Raw genomic sequence first — 20713 nt, forward strand, 5'->3', positions numbered from 1 at the left:
AGGAAGCCTTTTTGGGCACAGTAAAAATTGCAAACAACTTATCTTAAGGAACAGCAGAATTGACATATAAAGGGAAAATGTCCATTTATAGTACATCACCATTATGTGTGTACTTAAGGGGTCTATTTTATCTTATTGTTGCAAAAAGAGAGAGGTGGCAATAAAAGTACCACTAGGTATGTGTTTGAAATATAAATAACTTTGGACCAAAACCCAGGATTTGGTTGCCTAGGTGGAGGAATTCAAGACACATTTATGGTCTACTTTCTATGGTTAATAAACAGGGAATATCACTGTGGTAATGGCATGGTTTAATGTTTTGGAATAACTTGAATTTATTGTTTTAAGAAACATTGGAGCAGAATGACAAATATGTGTTTTTGGTTTTGTTTCCAATAGGGAATATTTCCTAAATCTTTTATTCACATCAAAGAAGTTACTGTTGAAAAGAAAAGGTATTTCATTATCATTGTTGCATTTGGTTAATTGACGTTAATGAATTTTAGACTGCTTCTATCTAAAATGAAAGTAGATATCTACTTGGTACATGACTCTTCAGTTTATGCTGGGCTTTTATTAATTGGGAAGTGGGAATGGAATAACTGAATTGTGAACAGACTTGCAACCTCATTAAAAAGGAATAAAAATATCTGATTAGTTTTAACTATACAAGCTAAGGAGACAGAGAAAGTAGGTATTAATTGTCATTTTACCTTCCTAATGGATGGATCATCACTGTCTAAGAACTAAGTTCTAGGACATTAAGTGACAAATACTTCACGGTTGGTTGTTAGGTTTTAGTCATGTTAATTTGTCACTTTTTCCCATTTCCTTAGAAATACAGAGAACATAGTACCTGCTGAAATTCCATTGGTGCAAGAAGTTACCACTACATTATGGGAATGGGAAAGCATTTGGAAACAACTCTATGTGGTGAGTAGAAGTTTTTGCCATGACTAAAATTAGATGGAAGATTGGTGAGAAAAATGCTTGGTATCCAGGGATGCTACATTATGCATGTTAAATAGGCTTATTTATATGTATCAAGCTGTCATTGTAATTGCCTTTGTTTTATTTCTGGAATACAAGATGGGATTTGAGAGAAGATTTAATTAAGAAATGATCTCTTCATCTGCGTATTTGGGTCACTACGTTGTTCTTCAGTAGTATTAAAATAAATGACGTGGCTTATAATTGTTGCTTAGAAGTAGTTGAACTTCATGCTTTTAGATAATTAGTCTCCTGTGTCTGGCTCATTTTGCATAATATATTTGGCCTGTGCAGTATGTGCGCTTCAAGGAGGAGGAGGCAGGTAGATCAGGAAACGTGCAATAAACTTTTTTTCGTCTGAAAATGGCAAATTGTCAAAACTAACACTTGTTTGTTGGGAAGGTTTCTCTGGGCCAGGGTAGAGCTTTTGCAGACATGGGGAGAGACCAGAATAGCCAATTTTTTAGGACACTCATTTTCTATTTATGAGACCGTGATTTAAGACTCTCTTCCGAATATCCTCCAGAAAGACAGCCAGTCTCCACCTTGCCAACAATTCATTCTTGTTATGCTTCTTTGTTACATTGAAGAGCCTTTTTTGCATTCAGTGTTTTTCCCTCTATCTCAGTGATAGTACTTGGACTTTGGCAGGAGACTCGATTAATCTCCTTTTTGGTAAACTAAACAGATTAAATTGTTCAGTGTAGGGCATTGTGTGCAGTCTTTGAATAGTTTTTGCGGCTTTTCTTTGCCCCCTCTCCAGTTTTGCACTTTTAAATAGAGATGGACACCAGAACTGTATGCAGTATTTTGATATTGGTCTAACCAGTGCGGTATACAGATGTAATATCACCTCCTTTATTCTCTAGATGGGGCTTTCTTCTCCTGCAGAATTAGTACCCTTTAAATAACACTGTAAATTGCACAAGACAAAACTACTTCCAACCTCCATCCAGTCATACAATTACCATCCCCAGGCTTTGAACCCATAGCAATGTAGAGGTTAAACTGTTTTGAACTGAATGCTTAGTATACAATGAAGGACAATGTAGGAAGCTGAAATGAAACCAAGCCCTAAATGTGAACATTTTGTATTTCAGGCAAACAAAAAAGAGCGGTTCCAGCAGGTGCAATCTATGATGTACGACCTGATGGAGTGGAGGTCACAACTTCTGTCGGGAACACTGCCCAAAGATGAACTGAAAGAACTCAAACAGAAAGTCACCTCCAAAATTGACTATGGCAACAAGTATGTTTTTCCTTGTGCTAGCCTACAGCCATTGTACCCACAGAATCAGAGATTAAATTTTCCTCTGGTTCAGATGGGGGAAAGCTATATTTTGTAGGGAAAGAGGTGGTTTGCTTTAGCTCATGGTAGCTTGTTTTCATTTATGGAGTGAGACATCTGTTCTGATTCAGACACTGCTGGTTACCACTGTACCGTGTTTCTGCTGAGTCTACCCATGAGCTTACGTGGGTGTCACTCTTCATATAAACATATTCAGCAGTTTTCCAATTAGGTCTGAACATTTTAGTTTGGGGAGTTTACATGGAGCTGAATCATCTGAGGTACGGTGTTGCATAACAAAGGTTGCAAATTGATGAATAATGGGTTTAATGATCCCTGAAGGCAAATTGTGCATTCCCAAGGCTTGAGTAAACTACACAAAAATACAAAAGTATAAAGCATGAGTAATTAATGTATGAATCAGACATTTTCACAAATGTATCTCGTGAGTTCTGATTTAATTCAAAGGAAAGTTTTTTTTTCAGTTGATATCTTTCAGTTGCTTTTATCAAAATAGATGGTAGTGTTTTATGTTGACATTAACTGAATTATTAAATGGAGCTCTTAAGACCCCGCCCCCACTCCAGCTTCAAATCCTCTAATATCTGTAGACTCAATGGAAACATGATGCAGGTGCAGAGAAAATATTTTCTTCTTTTCGGTCTGTTTAGCTAGTTCAAGTCAATGACTTGTTCATTCAAAGTTAAGAAACGAACTGGAAGCTGAAAAAGCAAGAAAGCTTGTTTTCCTCTTACAATATATGAATAAATACTAGGTGTGAGAGGATGATATCTAATGTTTTTAAAATCTTGAAGGACATGGTGACCAGACACTGAGTTCAATTCATTAACTCAAGGTAATAATTCCTTTGTATAATCATTTTTAAAATGAAAAACATGTTTATGAAAAAATTACTAAACTATCTAGCAGTCTTATGATAGTTTTACTTAACATTTAAAAATGTTTTTTACATTTTAATTGAATTCACATTTTCATCCAAATAGAGCTTAACACAAATCACAAGGAAGAAATTAAATCATTCAGTAAATAAGAAATACACCATTCACCATTGTTTAACATAATAAAATATTTTTTTAAAAAAGCACTTGAATAAAATAAGGTAAGCTATACAATTGCCTAAATAAATGTGCATAGATATAGTGTGTTGTCCTGGTTAGCAAAAAGAAGCACCAAATGTAGGGTAAAGACTGTCATTAGCTACAGATAATGTTTCAATGATTCCCAAATAATGAGAATCAACCTTTCCTTAGGAAAAGAACTAAAAAGTACAAATGCAAAAGCTGATTAAAATCAATAATTTAAATCAGGGTTCCTGCTTGCTGATTGAAATCACAATGACAATTGATAATTTAACAGCTTTAATTTAAATCTGTTGGCCCTGGGGGAGGCTCAGGTGTTGGGGGTGGAGGGTGTCAGTCTGAGGAGGGCAATGGGGAATTGTTGTGGGCACACAAGAGTAGTGAGGAGGCGCTGGGGCAGAATGGGTCACCTGGGGAGTTGCTGAGGTGCCAGAAGGAAAGTGCTGGGACACAGACTGTTTGTTCCAAGGAGAGCAGGGCTCTAAGAACAAGCTAGAAACTGGAATGGGGCAGACTTCAGTACATGGAAGACACACTCTGTGGTGAGGTATGTGGAGTCTTGAGAGAGTGAGACCCTGGGTAGAAAAAGAGACAGTCAGTCTAGTGCAGGGGAGAATCAGTGGGTAAGGGATCTGGAGAGAAGGAGGAGAGTCCCAAGACTATCATGGAAGAACCAAAGAGAATGGACAAGGGTGGGAAATATTTGGCAGAGGAATGGAATTTGGCACAAAGGGCTGAAGCCAAATGGAGCACACTGAGAGGGTGGAACAGGGTGACATGAAATTGGAGAGGACAGACAGAGATACTTAATCACTCTACTGGGGAAGGTTTATACCCTAATAAGGACTTCATGAAGTCTACCAGTGGTTTGGCTGTTGCTCAATTTTACACGATAGGCACTTGGATACTATAGGGCTAGGTGGCAGTATAAAACCCTAATATGGATCTGTAAAGGGAAAACCGAAGCTTGAAAAAAAACTGTGGGGAAAGATGTTTCTTTTTTTTCTTGATAAGTATCTTCAACAAAATAGTGTCATCAGATGTATTACTTAAATTATATATGTTCTCCTTGTTCCATTAGATTGAACTGACTGCTTCAACATTCCAAGCAGCTTATTATGAATCCAATTTCAAAGACCGTCAGTTGAATATAATTTGTTCTAGAAGAAAATTATCATGTTTTATGGAGTGCTTCTTTTTTAATCTCCACAGGATACTTGAGCTAGATCTAATAGTTAGAGATGAAGATGGAAATATCTTGGATCCAGATAAAACCAGCGTCATTAGCCTATTTCATGCACATGAAGAAGCTACTGATAAAATTACAGAGCGGATTAAAGAAGAAATGGTATGAACAATTTGCTAAAATTGGCCTTTCCTTTCAGAAAGTGTTAATTCAGTTTACAAGGTGTTGTCTGTTTGTTTAAACTTGATCCTTCTCCCAGTAAAACCAATGGGAGTTTTGCCACTGATTTAAAGGAGCAGTTTCTGATCCCTAGTTGATAAATATGGAACATGTCACCTCAGTTGTCAATATTTACTTTGGTTTACCAGATTGTCAAAATTTGCCTAAGAGTGACTTCAGCAAGTTTCTCCATGCATTGAATAAGATGAAAAAGTGCAACTGTTGGTCTAACCCAACAATTGAAGAATAGACTTGAGTGTTAGTGACTGGAACTGGATTAAATACATGGGCCAAGATGTCAAAACTCGGTACCTAAAATAAGATTCTCAAATAAATGGCAAGGCTCCGATGTGGTCTGACTTCCACAACTACTGGCTTGTAGAATTAGAACATAAGAATGGCCACTGGGTCAGACCAAAGGTCCCTCTAGCTCAGTATTCTGTCTTCTGACAGTGGCCAATGCCAGGTGCCCCAGAGGGAATGAACAGAACAGGTAATCATCAAGTGATCCATCCCCTGTCACCCATTCCCAGCTTCTGGCAAACACAGGCTAAGGACGTCATCCCTGCCCATCCTGACTAATAGCCATTGATGGACCTATCCTCTATGAATTTATATAGTTCTTTTTTGAATGCTTTTATAGTCTTGGCCTTTACAACATCCTCTGGCAAGGAGTTCCACAGGTTGGCTGTGCATTGTGTGAAAAAATACTTCCTTTTGTTTGTTTTAAACCTGCTGCCTATTAATTTCATTTGGTGGCCCCTAGTCCTTGTGTTATGAAAAGGAGTAAATAACACTTACTTATTTACTTTCTCCAAACCTGTCATATTTTTATAGACCTCTATCATATTTCCCCCTTCGTCGTCTCTTTTCCAAACTGAAAAGCCCGAGTCTTATTAATCTCTCTTCATATGGCGGTCATTCCATACCCCTAATAATTTCTGTTGCCCTTTTCTGAACTTTTTCCAAGTCCAATATATCTTTTTTTTGAGATGGGGCGACCACATCTGCATGCAGTGTTGAAGATATGGGCGTACCATGGATTTATATAGAGGCAATATGATATTTTCTGTCTTATTTCTATCCCTTTTTTAATGATTCCCAGCATTCTGTTTGCTTTTTTGACTGCCACGCACATTGAGTGGATATTTTCAGAGAACTATCCACAATGACTCTCATATCTTTCTTGAGTGGTAACAGCTAATTTCGACCCCATCATTTTATATGTATAGTTGGGATTATATTTTCCAATATGCAATGTGTTTTTCAGTTGCTGCTCCTGTTGAATGTTGGCCACTTACCTGGGATTTAGGAGCTTTATTTAGGTCCCAAGACTTGAAAGTACTGGCCATGGGATATAAGCTACTGCCAGTTAGTTGGTCAGTCTGAGCCAAAAGAGAGGAAGTTGGTACATTTAACAATTCTTTGTATGCTTGCTGATGGTGTCAAGGTCTAAATGATCAGAGCACACAAATAATTTGAAGTCACATTTTAAAACATGGTTCACGTGGTTACACTTCATTGTCTTTATAAATATTAAATGTATCCTAAGAACTATCAAGTGATGTAAGGTTTGGGCTTTTTTTGCTTATTAATCACAATGTAAATAAAATGAGACATATGTTAAAGAAGAAAAAGACGTTTGAGTGCGTTATGAAATCTTCAAATCATGACTACTGTGAATAATGTATCATAAATTAGTATTTAACACCACATGCCTTGTTGTCAGTCAGAAGCTCAGTTGAACAAACAATGCTTTCCAAATATGGGAGGGTCATCACTAAATGATACAAGACAGATTAAATCCCTGCTAAACTGAGTCACTTCTAGAGAATTGTATTGTATTCTTTCTTTAAACATGTAGTGATGCCAGGTGCAAGCACTGATTAAAATATCAGAGGGTCTCATATATACTTACTTTAAGGACAGTCCAGGAACAGATTCACTGCTCATCACCTTGTTCATACAGGCTGTGTATGTGTGTGAACTTCTTATGCACTATTCAGCATCTTAGGAACATTTGGAGCAGTGGTTAGGTGCTAGAAAAGACTGTAAAGTGTGATAAATGTTTTAGGCTAAATTCTACCCTACTGTGTTGCTTAAACTGAGAGCAGAACTGGGCCATTTTCAGATGAACCTTGAGTATAGAGCAGTAAGTGCAGGTCTTCCTGGCATTCAAATTAGTTTGGTCTAATTAATAATTTTCCTCCTTCTGTGTGTAGTCAAAGGATCAGCCGGACTATGGAACGTACTCCCGCATCTCCTCATCCCCCACCTACAGCCTTTACGTCTTTGTAAGAAACTTTGTATGCCGAATAGGAGAGGATGCAGAACTCTTCATGTCATTATATGATCCGCAGAAACATACAATTATAAGGTAGGCTATATTATTTTCCCCTGGAGAACTAATAGTAAAGAGAGTTGATCAAACTGGAGAGGGAGTGTAATGGCCAGTGCACACACACAGGGCAAAATTGTACAAGAAAGTTTTTAAAAGGAAAAACCACATGCACTGCTGGAATCTAGTGATGCTAGGCTGGAGTATTGTGTAATAGCAAACAATAAATTATATTGAGGGCAAATGGACCAGATTCTCTTGGCTTGAGTGTGCTCTGAAATCTTAAGTGACTGCTAATGTTGCTTCAAAGCTGACTGATTTCTGCATTGTGTAGAATTTCTTGAGCAAAGATTAATGAAATATTAAGGCAGTTTGTTTAGAGTTTGTTCAGTCTTCGTTTGGAATAAACTACTTGCAGTCAGTGTAGCAAGTGAGGCATCAAATTTTGTGAGTTCTGTATGACTGGTCTAAGTCCAGTCTTAACCACTCAATCAAAACAGTAACATATTTGGGCAGAAGCTGAGCTGATTGTTAAAATCTGTAGAAAAAATAAAAGTTAAGGTCACTATTATCGCTGGTAGGCAGACAACCTCGACGCAGCTACAGAGATTCAGTAGATGGACAGTTCACTGCTGTGAAAAATGTTCCTTTGCCTCATTGCCAAAATAGAAGTTTTTACAACAAGCAATGGAGAATACAAACATCTGACCATCAGCAGCTAAAATTTGTTTGATTATGAGAGTTTCCATCACCTTGACTACCAGTGCCTAGGTGATTAGTATGGAAGAAATTCTATAGATGGGAAAAGCAGAGGATTATGTTTATATGTTGGACCATATAGGAGAGTCAAACAATACTGGATTTCAGGATTAGGACTGGAGCAGTAGAATGCATACATAAGACATACACACATGCACCCTTTCTATTGAGCAATTCTTATATTTGGATTTTAAACTTAATCTGACAGATTCTCAGATTTGCTGTATTGGATTCATTCTTTGACGATTTGTATGCTTTTGGGAAGAAGTTTGACAAAACTAGTAACTTGCTGTAAATCTGCATAAGGAGACTTTCTCCTTTCCGAATGGGAAGACAGCAAACAATGAGTAAAATTTAAAAGGGGCAAATCCCTAAATGCTGGAGTCTGGTGCAGGGGAACCCAGTAGAGATCCAGCTCTTTGTCCTTGAGATCTTGGCCTTTGTGGCTTTGTAGTGGTGCCTTCTGGGCAAGGCTACAGAGAAGGTTGGAAGATGGTGGTTGTTGGTAATGGGATAGCACCTGTAGGCCCCTCTGTGCTAGGTGCTGTAAACACATGTAATAAAGAAGACAGCCTCTAATGCCAAATAGCTCACTGACCAGGCACATGAGACAACAGGAGGTGAAAACAAGCAAATGGGGACTGAGAGGAAAACAAAGCAGCACTGAAATTATTATTTTAAGTATAATAAACTGCAGTCATAGGACGCGCTTTCTCTAGTCACTGTTCAGAAATTAGTATGTATTGCAACCAGGTAAATTCAAATGAACAAGGTAGTAGCATTGCCATTTTTTCATTTGGCAGAGGAAAGCAGAAAGATCTTTGAGTGAGGATTACACTAGTGGCTGGTGGAATCACTCACGATTGGCAGGTTTTCACTTATGTGATTTTCTTAATGTTCTGTAAAAGAAGCTTCAAACTTCAGCTGTATCATTTACTAAACTGAGATCCTGAAGAAAAGGGATTGTGGGCCGTGAAAATGAAAGGACAGAAGCTAGTTACTTCTGTAGGGTAGCTCTTGCAGAAATGCACTAAATTTTCTTTCAGTGATTTTTATGTTTTGAGGGCAAAATCCATCTCTTAGTATTATATAGATGGCTACCAGTCAAGCTCTTAAAGCTAAATAAACTGGTGAACATTTCTGATCAGCAAGGCACCCAAAACACACGTTTGTGCTAGATATTGGTGGCTGAGGGGTTATATCCCAATGTATGTAACTTTCATTGACATGCAGCTCTGGGGGAACAACAGAAACTTTGTATTTGAAAAATGGTAGTGTTAATTTCCCAATTGATATTTTGTAAATTTCTGTTCAGTATATTTTTTTGGCATGATTTCTTGTGGCTAATAAAATGAGCACATTGCCATTTGACCTGATATAAGTGTGGTGCTACTCTGTGGACAATGTGTAACAGACAATAGCTTCTATTACGTATGCAGTGTTGTTGTAGCTATGTCAATCCCAGGATATTAGCAAGATAAGGTGAGTGAAATAATCTCTTGTACTGGACTAACTTCTGTTTGGTGAAACAGACAAGCTTTTGAAGTTACCCAGAGCTCATTTTCAGGTCTGAGAAACATACTGCGTGTCAAAGCTAAATACAAGGTGGAGCAGATTGTTTAGCATAAGTAGGTAATTCATATTTCAAGGGACCATTCAAGATGAAGTGGCCCAATAACACTCTTCCATTCATTGGGGGGGGAGGGGGAAGGAAACTGAGGGGGTTGTAAGTGTGTTATAGATCTTTGTAATAAGTCATAAATCTAGTGTCCATAGTCAGTCCACAACTTTTAGGGGCCAGCAAAGTTAGGAATTGTAGCTTCCTTTGGCATTCTGTTCAAGATAGATCAGGGATACTTCCAGAATTGCCTGTGATAAGAGTAAGAAGTCTTAAAATGATTATCAGATTCAGATTTTACTTCCTATCAGCTGTATACATTGCTCTGAAGTGGACCCCTTCCCACTTTAATTTAGACCTCACTTGATCATGGTGGCATTAACAGAGGTTACTGTTGTGCAGCCATACCATGGAGGAGACAGACCTGTTTGCTATTTCGTTCTTCCTTTGGTTTATCTGAATGAAATAGCTGCTATGCTTCTTGGTGAACATTTTGTTCTTAATGGGTGTTACTCAAGCAGTGTTTTTTAACTTATATTTTTGTTGGGCTTAACTCTATTAACTTCTCAATGGTTGTTATGCCTGGAATAAAATGCTCAGAGAAATTTAGACTTGTAGCATTGTGAGATTTAAGAGTCTGAAAAGTGGTCCTGTTAGGACAACTGCTATCTAGGTGACCTACATACATGTTGAATTGCTTACTTCCAAAATGTTACCATGCTGTATTCTATTGTATTGAATTTATTTTTAAATCTATCTTACATAAATATAATAGAAACTACAGAAAAGGAATCAAATGTATCATAATTCTCCTTTCATTGTGGTGGTTTCTCTGTTTTAGTCTTATTGTGTCCTTCTCAAACTGCCATTTTGAAACAAAAATCACCCTGGATAAGATTTCAGTATTAAAGATGGAGCCAAATCCGGCTCACCTTAGACAAGCAACAAGCCATTTGCTTCAATTGACTACTGATGTGAGTAAGGTGAACTGGTGTTTTGGTCTTGTAAAGAATTGTCTTTGAGCATTCATCTTGAATTCAGTCACTCTGTAATAAAGAATGACTAAACATTAATTGTGGTTATGTTTTGCTGTTGATTTTGGCTCTCTGAGAACAAGAGAATTAGACTTACTTTAGCAGATAACTTACTGCTTGCTGAATAAGGTAAAAATGTCAAGGTAATGGAGAAGAGCATAACAAGAACCAATGGCTGAAAGTTAAAAATAGACAAATTCAAGTCAGAAATAAGGCACATTTTTTTATTCCAATGGTTAATCACCCTCACTGTCACACTACCGAGAAAAGTGGTGTGTTCTCCATCTCTTGATATTGTCATATAAGGGTATGGATACTTTTCTGGATGATATATTTTAGCCAAACCAAGTTACTGGGCTCAATACAAGAGAAACGATAAGCAATCCCATTGCTAGTATTATTTATGAAGTTGTACAAAAAGATGATCGAATGGTCCCTTTTGGCCTTAAAAATTTAAGACTATAACTGGTGGTAGATTTTTGTGTGGATGTAAGGAGAATTGGTTTTAGACATATTTTGTTTCATTTTGATGGACTGTTGTACTATTTGTAGGATTGAAGGCCAGAAAGAACCGTTACTTCACTAGTGTGACCTCATGTATTTCACAGGCCATTAAATTTTACCCAGATACCTTGTACTGAGTCCAATACATACACTTTAGTCAAATAAGTATCAGAGGGGTAGCCATGTTAGTTTGGATCTGTAAAAAGGAATAAAGAGTCCTGTAGCACCTTATAGACTAACAGATGTATTAGAGGATAAGCTTTCATCGGTAAATACTCACTTCATCAGATGCAGCTTATGCTCCAATAGATCTGTTAGTCTATAAGGTGCCACAGGACTCTTGGTTGCTTTTTTAGTCAAACAAGTTATCTTCCAGAAAGGCATTCAGTTCTGATCTGAAGAAGACTTCAATCTATCCAGAATTCACCACTTCTCTTGGTAGTTCATTCCAAGGGGTAATTTGAGGTGACAAAAAAAAGAGTAATCATAATTACTTTGTTGAAGTAGACTTACTCCATGGAAGATGAAGTTCATTTCTTTGTTTTGGCTTTCAAATGAGAGATGCTTTCCCTTGGATATTTCCATCTGCTCTGAAGCATATGGTCTTCTGCACTTATGCAATCTTGGGAGGTTGGTGGATGTACTGTGATGGATTGGGCTTCTAAATTGTTTTTTATTCATGCATTGTTGCAAGAAGTGAGAGAAACTAGTTACTTTTTGGCATGTGTGCAGGAGCTGGACTTGTGAATGTAAACCTACAACATATTTTGACAAATAATTAAGTCGTCTGTGTTTTGAGCTTATACATTCAAATAGTCAAAAATAAAATATTAAAAATTGATAATATTGGGCTGATAAAGTTGTTTCATATTTACTCAGATAAAATAGAAATGGATTTTTTTTGCTTTGTTTTTTAAAATGATTTTGGATCCCTGTTTTTGGGCACAAAAATGGCAACACAATATTTTCTTTGGGATATGTACTTAGGAAAAAACTTTCAGTGACTGGAACATTGCCAAGAGTGGGGGAAATGGTCAAATCATGCATTATGAATCTAAAGATGTGGTATTGTATGGTATTTACCTATGTGTTAAGCAGTACTACAGTACTTAAGGACACATGGCAAAGAATTCTGTGAAATGATATTAACAAATTATTACTTTCTCTCCTTAAACAGTGAAAATTACTTGGTGAGATGGGGGAGTAAAGGTTTTCCAAAGGAGATTGATATGCTCAACAATCTGAAAGTGGTGTTCACTGTGAGTAAACATTCTGCATATTTGACTAGATTTTGAACTTGCAAATAGGATTCTCATTGCTAATGGTCACTCCCAGAACGTTTTTTACGTGTTGCGGGAAGGCTTGAATGAGCTCAGAAAGGAAGTTAGTCTGAGTAATTAAATGGAGAGGAGCACTTGCCAGCTAACTCTGTTTGGTCCTGAGTTCATCTCCTGCTATGTCATGTTTGATTAACTTGTCTTACTACTTAAATGATTTTCCCTTCAAGTCCAATTAAGTTGGCTCATTACAAGTAATAACTTTAAGGTGGAGAATATTTGTGCACTCTGCTTATGGTTAGATTAGCAAAAGGGTATATGAATGACATAGTGGACAGACATAAATTATTTAGATGAAGCTCTTTGGCATTTATTCATGTCTCTGATTTGTCAAATTATTTGGCAAAAGTTAATGTTCACACCATTACTGATGCAGATATCCAAATCCAGTAGAATTTCATTACTAAACCTGTAGACAGATGTTGTATAATAAGCAGGGGTATGTAGATATCAATCAGGCATTCATCTTGCAGAACAGTAACCAGTGATTCATACTATAAATATATAAAGAGATGAAGACATCACTAAATCAGTGTCACTGAATATTAATGAGAAAATTATCTAACCACCCCGGGGACCAAGATAGTAACTTTGTTTCCCCAATCAAATGAACCTGAGGAACCTTGGAAGGTCCTTCATATTTGGAAATTCTCCTTACAAGGTTAATGGGAACTTACTAAAAATGATAATAACCGTGCATATATGAGTAAATTATTTTCAGTGTAATGTTAAGAGTGTAAATTACATAATGTCCATAAATACTCAGAGGTGAAAATAAGTGGTGGATGATGCAGTTGTGGGAGGAGAGAATTTCTTCAAATTTTTGTCTACTTTTAGCACCACATAATTTTGAGGCTGTATAATGTCTCTTCCAAGTGTGTCTCTAGTCTATTGAGAGAGCTGCTGCTCAAACCCTAATTCAGCATCATAACTTGAAGCTGGGGTTAAGTCCAGCTTCACTCATCAAAACATTTAAGTACCCATGATTAACTTTAATGGAGCCTAATGTGCTTAAAGTGATGTTGAAAGTCATATTGAACAGATTGAAGCCACAAGTGGAGAATATTATTGATGAAGAACAGGCTAGCTTTCAAGCTGGAAGAAGTACACCTCTACCTCAATATAATGTGACCCGATATAACACAAATTCGGATATAACGTGGTAAAGCAGTGCTCCTGGGCGGTGGGGCGGTGCACTCCAGAGCATCAAAGCAAGTTCAATATAACGTGGTTTCACCTATAACACGGTAAGATTTTTTGGCTCCCAAAGACAGCATTGTATCGAGGTAGAGGTGTACCACAGAACAGATTTTCAACCTTCATGTTCTGTGTGAGAAGTACTTACAACACCAGCTGGAAATCTACCTCGTCATTGACTTCAAGAAGGCATTTGACAAAATATGGCATCAAGCTTTCTGAGCAACCATGAAGAAGTACAATGTTGGTTGTAAGCTTATTCTTACCATTAAACAACTGTATGCCAAGGCCAGCAGTGAAGTTCTCGTCAATGGCACGATAGGAGAGTGATTTCGCACCACTGTTGGAGTCCGGCAAGGCTGTCTTCTTTCACCCACACTGTTCAGCATCTACTTGGAGCACATAATGACTGATGCCCTAGAAGATCATATATGCACAGTCAGCATTGGGGGGCTAACAATCTAAAATCTTCATTTCACTGATGACACTGATGGCCTGGCAGGCAGCAATGATGAACTTGCCAACCTTGTGAAATGATTGGATGAAAACTCCACAAAACACGGCATGGAAATCAGTGCAGAGAAAACTAAGATGATGACAAACAAACATGACAGGATCAGTCCACATATCACTGTCAGCAAAAACAATGAGGAGTCCTTGTGACACCTTAGAGACTAACAAATTTATTTGGGCATAAGCTGTAGCGGGCTAAAACCCACTTCATCATCTCTAAGATGCCACAAGGACTCCTCGTTGTTTTTGCTGATACAGACTAACACAGCTACCACTCTGAAACATATCAGTCAGTGGACAAGAGCAGGAGACAGTGAAACAGTTCAAGTATTTCACTGATGAACGATCAAAGGCAGAAATTCTGGCAAGAACTGTGTAAACAACAGCAGCAGCGGCAAAGCTAAAGCCATTTTGGAGGAATAAGAACATCTCCCTAAAATCCAGACTGAAACTGCTGCACTCATTGGTCATCTCCATTTTTCTGCATGTGCGTGAGACGTGGACCCTTACGGCAAAACTTGAACAGAAAATACAGTTGGTAGAGATGAAACCCATAAAACCCTGGGCATCTTCTACTTCAACCAAGTCACTAATGAAGAGGTCCACAACATCATCACCCAAAGCACTGGATCATATGAAGACCTCCTGACAACTGTGAACAAGTGCAAGCTGAAGTGGTACGGCCATGTAACAAGATCATCTGGCCTTTTCAAAGATCATCCTCCAAGGGACAATACAAGGGAAGAGAAGAAGAGTTACAGAAGAAGAGATGGATTGACAACATAAAAGAATGGATATGAATGGACTTCGCAGAGACTCAAGCACTGACACAGAATTGTCAGGGGTGGAGACAATCGGTTGCTCATGATGGTACCCCAATGACCAATGCGATTATGGGAGTGATGATAAATGTACTTAAAAGCTCAGTTGAACCAGTGCAAAATCTTCCCTCTCATATATATTTAAGACTCTTTGTACTACTCCCCTACTTACTCTATGATAATCTCTCTGACTGATGCTTTTAGCCCTGTCTACAATAAAGAACATCTTTAGATTCAGGAGCTTTTGCAGCTTTAGCGCTAGGGTGAGTAGATTGCCAACTGCCCTCACTGTTTTATTTAGAGTCACTGGCGTTAGCAATGCTGGACATGGCTGAAAAAAATATATGGAGATCTTTGTCTCGTCTCATTCTCAGGTCTGCACGTTATTTGGAAAAGTCTCCAATTTCATGTACAACAGGGCCCTGATCCAAAGCTCACTGAAGTCGAGGGAAACCTCAATACCCTTTTTGTCCTTTCTTTGAAACCCATTTTTAACATATCATTTTCCACAGAACTGTGGAATATCTCCTCCTCTTTCCTTGCACACACCATTGCCCTGTGCAACATTTTTCTGAGTTATATTGTGATGTGATATCTCATTAAGGGCCTTGTGGTGGAAGTGTGTTGGGCACTGTGATGACGCAATATAAATAAATGCCTGAATGCCCTGTTATTAAGATGAAGTTGCATAAGCAAAATCAAGTAAAAATATTGAAAAAGTTAAGCTAAATTAACTTAAGATATATTCTGCTTTATTTGAAAGAGTACAGTTAAATATATATAGTGCACAACATGGATGAGTATATTTTGCTGTACTTCAGCATTTTGTCACTTATTTTAATTACACAGCCTTAATATTGCATACAATTCTATTTTTAATTTCAAGAAGAAGAGGGAAGGGGAAGAAAATAAATTGCCTTTTTCTAATAGTATTTAAATGTTCTCAGTTAGATTCTGAATTTGGCTTCTCATGAAGTTTACTTGACTGGGAGAAGGGTCAGAGTTTACACTTAATTAACTGATCACCAGGGGGCATGGTGAGTTCTGACTTGAGCTTCTGCTAATGTAAGCTAGAGGGCAGCCTTCTGGAGGCTGGGTAAAAAAGGCAGCAGCACATCAGTTTATATGAAAGCTGATGTATTATTGATAAGGCTGCAGATCTGTCTTGGATGCCATGACTTTCTGGGATCTCCGGGACTTCCACAGCTGTCCCCGAGCAGTCAGCCTCTGCCACCAGAGCAGGGGCCAGTGATTGGCACCCTGGGGTCCCCCCAGAGCAGTGGCATCTTAGGGCCCAAGGAGTAGCTCAGACTTAGTAGGGGTATTTTATAATAAATGCCATGGACAGGTCACAGGACGTGAATTTTTGTTTATTGCCTATGATCTGTCCATTATGTTTACTAAAAATACCCCAGCTAAATCTTAGCCTTAATTATTGACAACTGAAAAAGTTTGACACAGAATTAAACTATTTCAGTGCAAGCATGGAGCTTGCTCTAGGGAGCAGAAAGAATGGCTGAGATCTCCTAAAATTATGGGAGCTGTAGCTTTTCCATTCTTGTAGTGTTCTCCTTGTTTCTGATGTTAAGGCAATGATTTTGCTGCATTAAAATGACATTATTGCTCATGCAAATAATTCCTGATTTCAGGGAAGGACTGGGCTTCCAGAGCTTTCTAGACTAGAAAGTTCTGATAATTACAGTGTGATGGAAGGCAGAAAACTTTGCAGATGACTCTGACCATGCTTAATGATTTTATTTTCAGTTGGGTATACATTCCCAACTCCGTGTCCCAATTTTTTTTCCAAACTTGCCTTGAATATGCTTCTAAATTGGAACTGATTACATGTGGAGTTTCCATCCAGTGATTGGTAAGTCAGAGATGTCATATTTGGAGAAGAAAATAGAAAGTGGATATTTTTTCCCCACTTCTGTAGAACTGAAAAATGGCTGAAGAGATTTGGCTTTAAAATGTTAGCTATGGACCAAAAACATGAAACTTTCAAACCAAAAATGACCTCATGAAAACTTGCTGTGTGTGAGACACAGGGGAACAAGGATATACATTCAAGTCTTATGCAATCCTAATGATATTAGTTGCTACCAGGCAACCACTAAACAATAACTACCTTCTCTTTTCCTGTTGTAAGTGAAAGTGCAAGAAATCTAATGACTGAGTCTGTCTTCACAATATATCCCCAGTCTTGAAAATTCAGGATGTTTGCATGAGCTTTCAAGCTCTTGGATGACTATCCTACATGATTTCTGAAACTTTTCTGACTTGCAGTTCTGTGCTGAGGATAATTTTTTAGTTTTCAGTAACATTAGAATAAATTGCAAAGATTGCTAATCTCATCAGAAGCGACAAAACTTTATGTTCCATTTCTGACTGAACTCCCAAACTGCAGTCAGGCTGTTTCTCTGGATGAAGGCCAAAATACCATGATAAATACTTCTTTACAACCTTGTGAGTTGACTACTTAAATGCATGTAGTAAATTAAGCCATAAATTAGCTTTATGGTAATTGTAAATTAAAGCTTAAATTAAATCAACTCAAACTGATGATGTTGCAAATATTTCACTGGTTATTATGCATCATGAGCACATAACACCAAATGCTCCAGGAACAGGGTGGTTTGTCTATTGTTTCTGGCAGAGTTTGAGTTGCTGTTGATCTAGAAAGCCCTAAATGTGTTGAGGACTCTCTGCTGGGGACTGCCTCTCCCCCATGTAAGATTGCCACAACTGGAATCAGTGGAGATGCTCAGTCCTGAGTCTCATTAGATGAAAGGAGAGGAACTTGAGATCACTCTCCCCAGACCCCTGGATCTGAAATTAGCCCATATTCACTCACCTTCAGGGAACAGTGCAGAGCCCATCTATTTGCTCAGACACTTGAGGAGGCTTGAGTTGTCTGGGCTTTTGGGGTAGAGGTCTTAAGGAAGAGGGTTAGTAGCATAACTTTTGGCTAGCAGGATGTTATATTATTCAGGGTGCTGGGTTAGCAGCTGCATTTGATGGGTTTTACAACTGCATCTCTTTGAATTAATGGAGACGCTTAGTGGGTTTCAAACTGGGATGCGTGAGAAAAATCCTGTAGTGGGGAACAGAGCAATTTATTTAGTAAGACTTGGCAATCTAATCATCGGTATATTATTACCTTATCTCAGATGGGGGTATACGGTAGACTACTTTATTTGGAGAGGGATATACAGCCTAGAAAGCTTGAAAACCACTGCAGTAGAGATTAGGATGGGTGATTTCCTGTTTGTACTAATGATGGTAAACACTTCTAGATGGTTCTCTCCTTTATCCTTCCTCCATCTCCTTCCAGTTCTCTAGCACTGGCCTCTTCTGTTTCCCCATACTCATGATTTTTGTATAATATCAGGATACTCTGTCCTGTAGCTCTTGCCATGTGGAAATGCCTTTCTCTCTCTCTTTCCTTACGTTTTCATATCACTTAAAATGTCAACTTTGTTTGGACCATGTTAAAATTTAGCTTTCCTTCCTTGCCTATATCTTAATTTTTTTTATGGTACTTGTTTATTGGTATTGTAAGTAGGGGGCCTGTTGAAATTTTATTTGCTGCAGAATGTCAATGGTCATATTTTAATAATTCTCTTTTGTTATCTATTTTTAGGATCTTGGAAACAAAGATCTTAACCGAGACAAAGTTTATTTGATTTGTCAAATAGTCCGGGTTGGAAGAATGGATCTAAAAGATAGCAATACAAAAAAATGCACTCAAGGATTGAGACGGCCTTTTGGTGTGGCAGGTGACAACCATTTCATTTAAATTATTAGCAGCATTTGCTTCTAATCACAGCCCATTTACATTTATTCTTTTTTAATAATGAAAAAATAAAAAACTTGATTATTTAAAGGCAGAGAAAAAAAGCATTAAGATGAACCTTAAAATGGAAGAATGCCTTTGATTAAACATCTGAATAAAATATGTAGTAAATGAAAGCATATTTAAATATTTGTAGTAATTACTGATGGAAAAAAATTCTCCAGGAATCTAGTGTGTCAGGTATATTGAGCTGTGCAGCTTACAGCATCTCACAGAATATAAGAGCATGATCCTGCCTACACTTAATATGAGCAGAGTACCATATCATCTAAGAACATAAGAATGGCCTTACTGGGTCAGACTAGCCTAGTTTCCTGCCTCCCAACAGTGACTGGTGTCAGATGCTTCAGAGGGAATGAACGGAACATGGCAATTTATCGAGTGATCTATCCCCTGTTGTCCACATTAATAGATAGCAAGTTTAAAAACAAACAAAAGGAAATTATTCATACAATGCACAGTCAACCTGAGCAACTCATTGCCAGGGGATTCCGTGAAGGCCAAAGGTATAACTAGGTTCAAAAAAGAACTAGAAAAATTCATGGAGCAGCAGTCCATCAATGGCTATTAGCCAAGGTGGCCTGGAACACAGCCCCATGTTCTGGGTGTCCCTAAACAGCTTCATGGAACAGGGAACATTTACTCTACAGCAGCTGTGGTTCTTTGAGATGTTGTCAGTATGGATCCTGCAACTTGCTCTCCATCGCTGCTTTTTGGAGCAAGGGAACTGAGAAGTATTGCCATTTACGCCTTCATATGAGAGCCCGCAGAGATAGGGAGTTCATGCTGATGCTCATTGATATTTAAAAAAAAAGAAAAAAGTCTTTTGACCTTGTGTCCATGAGGCTCATGCACAACTATGGTGGTATCAATGCTGACTAAAACAACTCAAAGAACAGCAAATGTTGTAGGGTAAGTGTCCATTCTCTCTGGGTGCTACTGCATCAGGTTTCAAAACTAGAATTAGAAATTATTTGGGGGGCCCCTAATATTAAAATGAAGAATGAAATAGAAAACTGTACAACTGACAACTTACATATTGGAAAACTAAGCTCCAGTGCAATTGGGTTGATTGGAAACAGTTAATGGGAGAATCGAAATTAAAATAAACCATTTCTACATGGAAAATTATATCATAGCACCTGGAAAAGGGTTTTTTCTTTTTTTTTCTCTCTCTCTAAACCAGTACACACACAGAGTTCAGCTTATTAAGTTTTAACAAAGGCTTCAGCTTCAATTCCATTCATATTGAAGTTCATCTCCTTGGGTAAGGTAAAACGTATGGCACCCAAACTGAGCGTAAATAATTTTTTGGTAAAGATCAACGGTATATTGCACTTTACATTGCTAGCAATAACTGATGAAATACCATTGTATGATATCTTTCTATTTAATAACTTTGAAAATCATATCCTAAAATGCATACCTGCCCTGAAGCACAATTTATGCTTTTAATGCAGGTTGTGCTAGTAAGAGAAAGGAATAATTTTTCATGTTGTTAAATATTCATGAATTTTATTTCTACTTTTCTAGTTATGGATATTACAGATACCATAAAAGGTAAAGCAGAAAGCGATGAAGAGAAGCAGCATTTTATTCCCTTTCATCCGTAAGAGTCAAATTTATTTTTTACAAAGAAAAATTCATTGTACATGCAAAAATTTCTGTCTGTCCATGAGTTTGTCATGGGTCTTTTCTTTATTACAGATAAAGTGATTTTAAGTGCATTATATGAACATCAGCGCTAGTACAGTCTGAAGTATTAAAAAGAAAACAAGTAATTTTATGGGAACATGAATGAAAAATATTAATAAGCTAGCAAAATCCCCTTCCCTTTCAATATTCATAAATGTAGCCACAAGGAAAAAATACTACAGGAATCAGGCTTATTAACATGAAATGTGACAAAGACATGGAAGTTTTTCATAGAGCATCAACTAAGTATAAACGAAT

At 37.7% G+C, this 20713-nt stretch overlaps 1 protein-coding gene across 1 annotated transcript in view; it reads left to right on the forward strand.

Moving 5' to 3' along the window:
- Nucleotides 1–20713, forward strand: part of DOCK2 (dedicator of cytokinesis 2) — a 513293-nt gene that overhangs the window by 47907 nt on the left and 444673 nt on the right. Inside the window, exons 4-11 of the mRNA XM_050962509.1 lie at nt 400–455; nt 837–933; nt 2091–2239; nt 4591–4726; nt 7006–7160; nt 12214–12295; nt 18548–18683; nt 20294–20369. Of these exons, the coding sequence (XP_050818466.1) occupies nt 400–455; nt 837–933; nt 2091–2239; nt 4591–4726; nt 7006–7160; nt 12214–12295; nt 18548–18683; nt 20294–20369 (887 nt within the window). The remainder of the gene's footprint in view (nt 1–399; nt 456–836; nt 934–2090; nt 2240–4590; nt 4727–7005; nt 7161–12213; nt 12296–18547; nt 18684–20293; nt 20370–20713) is intronic.

Source organism: Gopherus flavomarginatus, chromosome 7 (genome assembly GCF_025201925.1).
Source record: "Gopherus flavomarginatus isolate rGopFla2 chromosome 7, rGopFla2.mat.asm, whole genome shotgun sequence".
In the NCBI taxonomy this organism is placed as follows: domain Eukaryota; kingdom Metazoa; phylum Chordata; order Testudines; family Testudinidae; genus Gopherus; species Gopherus flavomarginatus.